The following is a 12,642-nucleotide window of genomic DNA, read 5'->3' as shown; positions in this document are numbered from 1 at the left end:
CTGCTATGTGTTTTTTATGCTATTACGATATCTCCGGTTAATGAGTATATGATCTATATGGTTCCTAGTTTTGCCATCTGGAAATATCCATGTTTGTTTGTGAATGTTTTTCCTAAGGAAGTTAGTACTATGGTTTATCAGATCTCTAGCGCTGGTTAAGTTGACAAGTCGCTCTTTATTATCATTGGCTGTCTTATGCAGGGTCTCCTTTCCTATAGTGGGTTGGAAGCACCACTCTGTCTATTTTAGCATTAATTTAACACTTCAATTGTTGATGGAAGTGGTAAGCCTTAATCCTGTCTTTCTCNTTATCATATCAAGTTACCAATCTAATACATTTTTAAAATTATTTATTCGTTTATTGTACACAATTTAAAGAATTTTTAAAATGTCTTAGAGTGGCCACGCTAAGACATTTTAAATTTTACTTTTTGGTTTAAATCTGCCTATACAATGGCTGCCCAATAAAATTTTTACATTTTTTAACCGAAAGGACCTCAGCCCAAAAATGTCAAAATTTTGGGCGGTCATATTCTTGAACGATCGCCATGTTATGTGTACCAATCAGGAAAGTAAGTGTACATAATGAAGGAATATTGGTCTTTTTTCATTAATCACAACAATTATTACAAAAATTTATCACAGGTATTAAATCATGACATTTATTTCAAATTTCAATAAAGGCTCAATTCAGCAGCAAAGTAACACAATTTATTATCAGAAACAAAACGTAAGCTATTTTATATTACAGTATATCATTAATTATTAACCTTTCGGCACGCGCGTGCTCCGTCAAATAAAAATTACGCGCGCTCGGTCAATTAGGCACCAAATTAAAAAATTAATTAATAAAAATTTAGCGTCGTAAAACGAGTATTTTTACTTTAATCCAGTTTTACGATATGTTTGTAGTCGAATTTAGTCAAAAAACTTTAATTTTGTTATAATTCTGTTGATGATTTTAATTTTTTAATATTAGAAGGTAATTAGCATAAATTACAAAGTGTCGTGTTTCATCTTCGCTCCCGTTCAAATATATAGTCCTAGATACGCGCCGATGTTTGTTTTTACTTCTACTGATGTTTTCGCTTTTATTTCACCCTCGGCCGTTTTGGTTATAGACGATGGGGAGACGGGCGTCACGTGATCGCTTACCTCACTTTTTACCACAGAAATTATTTTACCTCGAAAGTTTTATTTTTTTTCTCGATTTTAATTATTATTAACTAACTTTTTTTGATAGATTATAATATATATGTGTTTTCTGAAGTTGCAGATATTTTTTAAATTAAGTTTTACGCATTTATGTTTTTTTATTCGCATTTTATATATAAAATATAAAAAAATTCAAAAATTAATTAATTGTTATCAGAAATGCTAAACTATAAGTACGATGTGTTTTACAGTACTATTGCGAATAGATATAGTCAATTATTTTGTAAACATACTTATTATTTTAATTTTTATAAATTATTTAATTTGATTCAACGCGACGCGCTCAAAATCGATTATTTACCGTCGCGCGTTATTTAAGATGGCGGCGGGACCCGATTTAATTACTTCTTCATTTAAGATGTTAATTAGAGAGTGCTATTTTAATTAAATTTTAGACATAATGTATGTTTATTATAATTAATAAATTCATATAAAAATAATATATATTTCTGACTGTAGTTTAAAGCTTACATGCGCAATGTAACGGCAAAATATATAAACCAAATTAACGCAATTTTTTTATTTTTACTGATATACAGTAAATGCTTAAATACTCGATTTCTCTACTATCTAACAGTATAAAATACTTGTTAAAATATAGAATTTATATTTAAATAATAAAAATTCTATTTTTTTATTTAAATTTATTTAAATAAAAAATTTATATTTTTTAAAATTTGATTTATAAATGCAAAAACTAAACTTATAAAATATCAACTCACTATAAATAACTTCAACTTTCCTTTATTGACATCAGATTTGTTAAATTTCACGGAATTGTGCTATTTTTCAACTCTATTATTTATTCTCTGGAAAATAATAGACTCTAATAAGTCTTACTAGAGTCTATTATATAGACTTACTAGTCTTCCACTGTGAAAAACAACAAACTGCTAAACGCTCTATTACTTTGTTTTCAAAAACTTCCTTCTCTGTCAGCCGAGGGTCAAATGGTTAACAAATTGGTTACTTCCACTCAGGGAAATGTGATGGTGTCATAAAACTTTATAAAATGATTAAAAAATACCAATGAAAGAAATTAAATTATTTTCGGTCAAATTTCAGTTTTTTAGAAGTTATTCGCTTTATAATAACGCGATTATAAGCGAAGAAGCGCGCGCCGTAGCTGCAGCTATTTTTAGTAACAGCGACTGGCGGGAAATTTGAAAATTGAAATCCGAGATCACGCGCGCCATAGTGCCGATTCGGCACCAATAATTAAATAAAAATAATGAGACGCTTTAAGCAAAAACTGAATTGCGCATCGTAAAATTGAAGAAAAATTAGACAGGTAATAATTTTTTCAGATTTTTCACACAATAAGAATTTTTACACGAACTAATTAAAAATCGATTAGTACCTAATCGGCACTAGGCGCGTGCCGAAGGGTTAAGCTATAAAATTATATAAATAATGAATATAAATATAATATAATAAATATAAATAAATATAATAAAATGAAAATAATAATTAATGATATAATATAAAGAAAACCTTTTAAGTGGATAACGAATATTGTGTTTTAATTTAAAGTAAATTAAGTAATTATTGTATTTAACATTTAAATTTCAGTTAATGAGAAAGAAGTGAGTGAAGAATACGATATTCAGCACAATTCAGAAAGACAAAAGTGTAATGCAAACAAGACGAAATTCGTCCCTTCAATTAGAAAATACAACAGCAAAATCCAAGGAAAGATTAAAAAAAAATATTTCAGAGTAACTCTTTCATCTCACTCGAAACAAAATCACAAATGTGATTTATGTAAACAGACTTTTGTAAACAAGGAAATACTACAAGCGCATTTGAACTTTCATATCGGAAAAAAACCATTTTGCTGCACAACCTGCAATCAGAAATTTTCCTGGCAATTTCTATTGAAAAGACACACGAAAGAACACAACAGTACAAAACAAAGCGAAATTGATCATAGTAAACTTCGTTTGCCATCATCATCAAATGAACGTAAAGTATCTAAGAGGAAACACTTTCGATGTGACATCTGCGATAAGCTACTTATATCAAAGGGCAATTTAGAGAGGCATAACAAAACACATCACCAAGTATCTCATTGTTGTAAGATATGTAAAAAAGAATTTCAAACGAGATCTTCATTGAGACAACACCAACAAACTCATAGTGAAGATCGACCTTTCAAATGCGATATATGTAAAAAGGGCTTTAAAACAAATGGCCAGTTAAAAAGGCATCGTGAAACTCACAGTGATCAATGTAAGTATTCTTGCCAGATGTGTAACAAAAGTTTTAAAACAAAATGCTCTTTGACAAATCATAAAATCACTCATAATAGAGACTTAAATCATTCATGTCAGATTTGTAACAAAAGTTTTAAATCACAGGTGCATTTAAGAGAGCACGTTGTAATACATACCGATGAACACAAGTACTGTTGTCAGATATGTAACAAGCATTTTAAAACAAAACGCTATTTGAGACGACATGAAAGAACTCACAAAGATAGAAGTGATAAGTATTTTTGTAACTTATGTAAAACAGCATTTAAATCCAGATTTAGTTTCGTTAAACATCGTTTTGTTCAACATCAAAATATGTTTGTTTGCTGTTATTGTAATAAGTCATTCAAAACTAAAAATATGCTGACAGCGCATTCGAAAACTCATATTAAAAAATGTAATATCTGTAAAAAGGAGTTATTGTCTAAAACCTCTTTAATCATTCATCAGAGAATTCATCTTGACATAAAACCGTATCTTTGTAAGGTGTGTAACAGACGTTTTATATCAAATTCTGAGTTGAAACGTCACCAAAATTCTCACAATAAAGACAGTCTTCGTTTCTTTTGTGAGGTATGTAAGAAGGGTTTTTACGATAAATCTAGCCTGTATAGGCACCGACCTGTTCATGAAAAAAAGGAGCATCTTTGCATCCATTGTAAAGGCAGATTTAAAACAGAAATTAAACTGAAACTGCATTTACAATTTTCTTGTTCAGAAATACACCCCAAACAATTACCTTACCAATGTAATATCTGTAAACGGACTTACGTAAATAGTTATGATTTGGAGCAACATCTACTTGCTTACAAGGATCAAATACACTTCTGTTGCGACGTTTGTAAGATGAAATTTACGTCGAAAATCGAATTTCAAACTCATCAAAAGACAGCTCATCCACAAGGAGGAAAGTATAAATGCGAAATTTGCAGTAAGACATTTCGGACACAGACTTATTTAAATAGACATATGAAAATAAATACCGATTCAGGCGTTAAAAAATGTGATGTTTGTGATAAGAAATTTTGTTCGTTTATTACTTTAAAACTTCACGTGCAAAGCCATCTTTTAGAATAGAATTTTATGTGTGAAATACATAGTTTTTTACTAATATACGAAATATATTATACAGGGCAATAGGTTGAAATATTTAGATTTTCCTGATTGCTTCTACCGCTATTTTGTTGGTAATAATTGCCTGCAATTTGAAAAAACTGTTGATCTATTTTGCACTGTTTTTCTGAATGTCTGTATTTGCTTAATCTCGAAGACCGAATAAGATAGATAGAAGTGGTGACAAGATAGGCCCAGATTAACCAGTGGACAGTTTCAGATTGCAACGGAAGCAGGTTATTTTAATTAACAGTTTCTACTGAAAATAGTTAGCTACAAGACGGCACGACTGTATTGCTCGCAAGAAAGTACACGGGTAATCCCCCTACTAATTTGAAATGAAAAAATACCATCTTTAAAATAAAATAAATTAAAAATACGATTAAAAATGCAGCACAGCGTAGTGATGATGTTTGCAGTTAAAAGTTTTTTTACATGTAAAAAGCCATGAAAGATATGTTCTTTGTACGTTATCTTGTTTGTAATTTGTGTTAAAAATTTATTTTAATTAAGAAAAACCAGCAATTTTTATTATGACATTCCCACAATGATGGGCTGCAGTTTTTACTCATATTTTTAATTTATTTTCTTCAATTTATTTATATGGTCTCTTCTTGAAATTAGTAATGTGTTGCTTCTGTACACCATACTTTTCGTTTAACAATAGAGTCGTGCCGATCGTCTATCTAACCCCTTTCACGAGAAAACTTAAAATAAGGTATAATATCTTCCGGTTTACATCAGAAGTTCTTACGTACTTAATCATGGTCTTCGGACTGTACGGTTTCCTCGTCTGATATGGTTTTTCGGATTTCATCCATCCATTTCTGTTCTCGAGATTAACAAAAAAGCGATACTGACAGACAGCGGGAATTTTCAGATCTACAGATTTTTAAGATTGCAGCCCAACAAGATATTCAAAATAGAATCAATCAGTTATTGTAATAACAAATGTTGAATTCTTTATGAAATCAATTTTTAAACGTTCTAAGATGTTTTTTGTGACTTGTTTGTTTCTTTGTAATTATTAATCAAAAATAAATAACTTTCGAATGATTACTTAATGTGTATTTAATTTAGACAAAAGATCGACCTGTAACTGGAAACATACAATGTGAAAATTCACAGTGTTTAGTGCATGGGCGAGGGAAGCAAGGTGTCTGTCTAACACGGGCAAACTTAATACGTATTTGTAGTTGTTTGGTTTACTACTAACTTCGGAGAAAAATAATTCGAAATACAGTGGAACCTCGGTATACGACCTTAATCCGTTCCTGATGTTTGGACTTATACCGAATAGGACGTATACCAAACCAACCTTTCCCATAAGAAGTAATGTAAAAATGATTAATCCGTTCTCACGTGAAAAAAATGGCTGGCTTTAAACACCTCGTTTTCCTGGCTACTACCTGCTTGATTTTTCATGAGATCAGCTTGTATCTTTTTAGCTTTCTCGCAAATAATTGCTTCTGATACGCTATCGCCAGCACAGTGTTTTTCAGTTATCCAAAGCAAAAGCAATTTCTCAACGTGATCTAATGTCTTCGATTTCTGTTTAGAAATTGATTTAACCCCTTTCACAACGTTAGCAGATTTAATAATGTTTTTATTTTTCACGATTAAACTCTGGTCGTTCTCGGAATACGGTATGCAACAGTTAAAATCTCGAACACGCATGCCATCTTCATATTTCTCAACAATTTCTTTTTTCGGTTCCATTGTGATCCTAGTCATTTTATAGTTTTCTGTTGCTTTTCATTTGCCTTTTTGCAATTCATGATTAATAAAAATAATAAAATTTTACTTACAAATTAAAATGAGAAGAAATTTAACAAAGTCATAAACCGTTGCACCGCAAACGTATACTCTGGTCTAGTACACCGATAGTGCTACTTGTTCATAGATGGCGCATATAATTGATTTAAATCGTATACCGAACAAAAGTCGTATACCGAGCATAATTTGTTTCGTCCAAACAGGACATATTCCAAATTGGACGTATTCTAAAGAAGACGTTTACCGAGGTACCACTGTATATACCATTAATCTTCTAATTTTAATAAACCGGTTTCTACCGCGTGTTTCTCATTTAACACTACATTAATTTCGTTCTAAATTTGATCACTTTGTTTGTATGAATTTTAATTGAGGAATTACACGCGACGTATTGAGTTAAGCTTAGTTCACACTGAGCGCGATTCGCTAGAGAACGCGAAAAACAAAGCGAATAACACGTTAGACATAACGTAGTTTTCAACGAATTTTACGATTTTGCGAATCGCTTTGAAGTTCGAAACTGTTCAGCATTTTTGGCTAGCGATAAAGTATTGCCACCAATCGTATTCCCATTAGTTATCACGTGGTTCTTGTTATTTTCAAGATGGCTACGGAAATTTTCTCACGCAATAGAGTAAATGTTATAATTACGGATTTTTAATATTTCTCTCAACCAGCATCGTTTTTTTTACATAACTTTGTTTCTGAATAAATAAACGTGGTTAACGACGGAATATCGGATGCGGCCATTTTGTTTTTCGAGTTAACATTTTCTCTTGCTTGCAAATGATTGTCTCTTTAAAATTCGCAATCATTCGCTTTTCGTGTTATGGTCAATGTTGCTAAGTGAATAAAGATCGGTTTTTCCTTTTCTCATTTGCTTTTTATCTATTCGCTGAGTGTGAACTAACCTTTACGCGAAAATACCTGAAGTTAGCTTACATCTACTAGTTATCCTGAAAGAAGAGGAAGCAATGATACAAATTAACAGCATAAGTGAAGAAGTGGTAAATCAAAAAAAGAAAGCAAGAATGAATTGGCTGGACAATCCAGAAGACCTACACATCAAAAATTAATAGGATGAGGCATGAAAACATTCTAAGAAGACTATTAGACAGCAGAAAAGGAAATTTCTCACAGATTTGTTTGAAGAAGAAGATGAAGAAAGAAGTCAAGGGTTAAACCATGGTTTCCCTGGTCTGTGTACTCTAGGTAAGGTTTTTATGGCTATTTCTAACATAGGTGTGCACATTGCTTTCCTGGATTGTTCATTTCCATCTCTTTCATCGTATTCAATTCTAGAACCTTTCGTATTTCTTCCTGGTATTGTTGCCTGGTGTCATTAGCTTTGAGTTTATGTACCGTACATCGTATGACTAACGATGGTTTTGCGTGTCCTTCGTCACTACCTGGAGTTTTACTTTCATGCTGGCTCTCAACAGGAAATGATCTGTTCCTGCTTCTGCTCATTCTGCTATGTGTTTTTTATGCTATTACGATATCTCCGGTTAATGAGTATATTATCTATATGGTTCCTAGTTTTGCCATCTGGAAATATCCATGTTTGTTTGTGAATGTTTTTCCTAAGGAAGTTAGTACTATGGTTTATCAGATCTCTAGCGCTGGTTAAGTTGACAAGTCGCTCTTTATTATCATTGGCTGTCTTATGCAGGGTCTCCTTTCCTATAGTGGGTTGGAAGCACCACTCTGTCTATTTTAGCATTAATTTAACACTTCAATTGTTGATGGAAGTGGTAAGCCTTAATCCTGTCTTTCTCTCCCGGGGGGATTTCAAAAAATTCCTTCTTAGTATGCCTTTTCATGACGTACCCTATCTGTGTACCAAATTTCAACTTTCAACTCCTAACCGTTTGGGCTCTGCGCTTATTATTATTATTATTATCATCATCAACCCGTCTCGATTATATATTAGATACAAATAAAATAAATAATAAAATCTAAAAAAACTTCTTTTGGACGAATTTAATTATTCGTTAGAATTCATTTATTTTGGATTTATTGTATTTAGTTTATTCGAAAGGGAAAATAATTAAAATATTTATTAATTTCTAAAATGTATACTATATGTGCCACTATTTACTTTCATTCTTTATTATATACACTTTATACTAACTAAAACAATTCGTTTCCATCGGTGTTGAATTTCTATTACTCACTTCTGAATGGGCATTCTCATATCATACACTACTAAAACGCAATTAAAAACGCAAACGTATTAATTACACTGTTCAATGTGAACTTTCGAATGTTTTTCTAGTGTGTTTTTGGACTTAAATGGCTTGTTACAATTATTGCATACAAACATATTTTCATGTTTGTCTGGATACAATCAATGTCTGGCAAAGGCAGTTTTATAGGTGTAACACTTTTTACATATGTCACAAACATACTTTTTTTATCGCTATGAATCAGTTCATGCTGTTCCAAAGAATGTTTTGTTTTAAAATATTTGTTACACATATGACAAGAATATTTGTATTCATTGCTGTGCATACGAATATGCCGTTTTAAACCAGAACTGTGTTTAAAACTTCTATTACATACCTCATAAGTATGAACTATTTTATGTCTTTTCAAATAGTGTTTTCTTTTAAAATGTTTGTTACATATGCCACAAGAATATTTGTATTCATCGCTGTGTATATTAATATGTAGTTTTAAATAAACACTACGATTAAAACTTTTGTTACATATGTGACAAGTATGGTTAAATTCATTATTAAGAACTTTTTTATAAGCTATCAAATGAAATTTTGTTTTAAAATATCCGTTACAAACCTGACAATAATAGTTACGTTCATCAGTATGAGTTTCGTTACAGAGGCGGCGTAAGGCGTGGGCCACCGCCTACGACCTCGCTGTCCAAGGGGCCTCGCGCTTCGAAGATTTATGCATTACATAAAAGCCGTAAACTGAACGAAAAAATTTTACTCGTCATAAAACGATAAATATATTGACATACCAAATTTGTTTTTATTTGTTTAGCAACATTTGCTGGCGTTGGGTTACTATCGCGGGGAAACCTTGCAAGCCAGAGCTGGGATTTCCCATTGTGTTTGTTTACGTTACTTTCACGATTCTCAATGGCTAGAAAGCCAATCAAAGTATCTCAGTAAAGTATCCTGTAAATAGTGGAGTTAAAACTCGAATATTAAATATTAATTCCAGGGCATTTTTTACACTTTGCGGTTGTCATACCTGGAATCTGCTGTTGGTAGACGTAGCTAATTCTTCTGTGGCAGCAAAAACATTTTTTGGTTTTATTCAGAAAATTTATTTGCTATCTTCAAGTTCCAGCAAACGCTAGGAATTAATCAAAAGCAAATTAGAGCTTACTATGAAGCCTTTATCAGACACAAAGTGATAAAGCAGAATCGAGGCAGTGAAGGCCGTATTATTGCAATTTGATGTTGAATGCATCGAAAGCTTAAAAAATCAAACGAAACAATCAGACACACTCATTGACTGTCATTCGGTTTTAAACGAAATGCTCAGTTTAGAATTTATCATATCATTACATGTATGATATGAGATATTATCGCGTGTTAATATAAGCAAATTATGGCAATCTTTACAAGTCCATTTAAGCAATGCTCTTGAACATTTGTGTACATTTTGTGACCGGATCGAAGAATATCGACAAACTAGATTCGAAAAATGCTTGTCTGACGCTCGTCAATTTATTGAGAATAGCAGTTATGAATTGCCAAAAGTCTTTAAAAACGAAAGGGTAGCCAAAAAGAAAAGGATGTTCGATGATGAAAGCAGCGATCAACCTATACAGTCTCCCAAAAGCAGGTATGAAAGAGATTTTTTTAACTCCATGATTGATTCTATAATAAGCAATATGGATTCGGGATTTATGTCTTTAAATCAACATTTTGAAAATTTTGGTTTTCTCTATGATCTAAGCGAGTTAAAAAATATTCCAAAAGTGCAAGTATTAAACAACCGTCAGGATTTACACTCAGTCCTGCGAGTGGTTGAGAGCAGTGACTTCCAACCTTACGAGTTATATGAAGAATTACAAACAATGATCCCAAATATACCCAACTTCATTAAAGATGTGAAACAGCTGCTCCCATACATAACAGAAAATAACTTGAAAGAAATTTACCCAAATATTTACATTGCCGTTCGAATTTGGTTAACAATACCGGTAAGTACTGCCTACGCTGAAAGGACCTTTTTAAAATTAAAACTAATAAAAGATTATTTAAGAAATACAATGGGTCAGGAAATTCAGCATTGGCAGTTTTATCTATTGAAGCATATATAGCATATAAGCTGAATTACGATACAATTATTAAGTTCAGTAAGGCTAAAAGCAGAAAACTTCTGTTTCTTTAATTTTTTTAATGTTAGTTACAGAATATAGTTTGTATTTTTAGTAATAAAAATTTGATAGTTTCAACTGCTTTTTATTTTGTATAATCCGTCTTCTTGCGCCACCAGAGGGCTTCGCGAAATGTACCTTGCCCACAGCAAATTTAGGTCTTGCCCCGCCGCTGATTATTGTATATATCTTAAGCGGCATTACTAATATGATTTTGAAACGTATTAAATTACTTCAAAAAACAAAAAATAATTATATCATTTAATTTCATTATATTTTGTATATCTTAAAAAGAATTAATTTTGTCCTGGGATTTCCGGGGATCCCGGGAAACAGTTCACTTTTATCCCGGAATCCGAATACAAGCAAAACAACGGGAAATGAGAAACCTGAGTTTTGTATCACGTGTCAAATGGCGTTCTTGTATCTTCATACAAGGACTATCCCAGATTAGAACAATTATACCTCATCCCAAATGTGCATTCATACGTCACAATCTAAAGAAAATCAGTTCCTATACGTTCTCCATAGTAAGTAGCAATGCTCATGCCGAATGACTTTTCTCAATGATGATTTTAGTATGGAGAAATGAGAGAAATCGTTTGAAAATAGACTCTGTCAAAGCAGAACTCCAAATATGTAATAACTTCACAGAAGACTGCCGAGTTATGTATAAAAGACTTCTTGCCAACAACAAACAACTGAAAATGACATGAAAATAAGAAATATAAAAAGTACACAGTCATGTCCTCAGTTTTGTTTTGTTTTTTTTAATAAAATATAGTGGGTGATCGTTTAAGAAACAAATCGGTTAACGAACACTTTCTTGAACAATTTTTATGTTCGAATAACGAACAACTCACTGAAGAAACACAAGAAGCGATGTAAAGTAAAAAATACCGATTGGTCTTCCCTTGTCTTCAGGCAACAATTTGAAAATTTTCGGGCGCAAGAGACGTCGATATCGACGCTCAACACGGTATATACTGATCGGATAGTATTCCTCCGAACTTTGAAACTCTCCCTTGTAGGGGAGACTGGGGCAACTTCGGTGTGCGGGGCAAGTTTGTCAAGCGCTTTTTTTTAAAAACAAATTAAAAGGAGACTTTGGTTATAGGTTAGGCAGTTGAGTTTTATTCGTGGCTTGTTGAGTGTAGTGTTTTTATTGTTCTCCAACAAGCGTAGTTGAATTATCAAGTGTGGGTAGCCTGAGGTAGGACGAGGTCGTACCTCTTTTTTGATAGGCAACAGTTGGGTGACAACTGCCCACTGGTCAGTGGATGGCTTAGAAAATGCTTTTTCTATCCCGTAAAGTCGGGATTCTTTTGTCAGGTCGAGTGGAGGAGGTGAGAGGGGTCGTCGGTAAAGTGTGAGCGATACTCGAAATAAAGACGACTTTTAACAACAAAACAACATTTATTGAGACGATAACATAACTAACATAAATACATTGAGCTTATCTCGAGCGGACACGCGGGAGTGGAGGGAAACGCGCCGAGAGAGAGTGTACATTAATGGGTATCATACCTCTACGATTTCGGATCGGACGGTCGGACGTTTTCTAACCGGATCGGACAAGTTGTCTTGAGGAACGGACGGCGGCGATGAGGATCGGCACGGGGTTTCCCCGATCATGAACGGTGATGATGGACCGTGTTCACGGACAGCGACGACGGACCTCCTTTTCTCGTCATCACCCCTCTTTTATCCCTTTCGTCACGTTACTGGGTTTCACCAATCGCCGATTTTTAGGATAAGTTCCTCGTGAATCATTTTTCGGTTTCCCGAGAGATAGGAAACGGCTCCGTGGGAAGGAAATGTATATATCCTTTTTCGTAAAATTTCGAAAAATGAAGTTTTTCTTTGTTTAACTTTAATAAAGATATTTAATTTAATTTGAGCTTCTTTATTTAATTTTATTTTATT

General features: G+C 32.8%; 1 protein-coding gene across 1 annotated transcript; it reads left to right on the top strand.

Moving 5' to 3' along the window:
• Positions 1–508: 508 nt before the first annotated feature.
• Positions 509–3,751, top strand: LOC111613030 (oocyte zinc finger protein XlCOF19-like). Its single transcript, XM_023354331.1, has 3 exons — positions 509–572; positions 2,788–3,447; positions 3,576–3,751. The coding sequence occupies exons 1-3, from the start codon at positions 509–511 to the stop codon at positions 3,611–3,613; spliced, it is 762 nt and encodes a 253-aa protein (XP_023210099.1). The 3' UTR covers positions 3,614–3,751.
• Positions 3,752–12,642: the final 8,891 nt, after the last annotated feature.

Source organism: Centruroides sculpturatus, unplaced genomic scaffold (assembly GCF_000671375.1).
Source record: "Centruroides sculpturatus isolate CEXI.00-Female unplaced genomic scaffold, Cexi_2.0 scaffold310, whole genome shotgun sequence".
Classification (NCBI taxonomy): domain Eukaryota; kingdom Metazoa; phylum Arthropoda; class Arachnida; order Scorpiones; family Buthidae; genus Centruroides; species Centruroides sculpturatus.
This window is presented reverse-complemented; position numbering and strand designations above follow the sequence as displayed.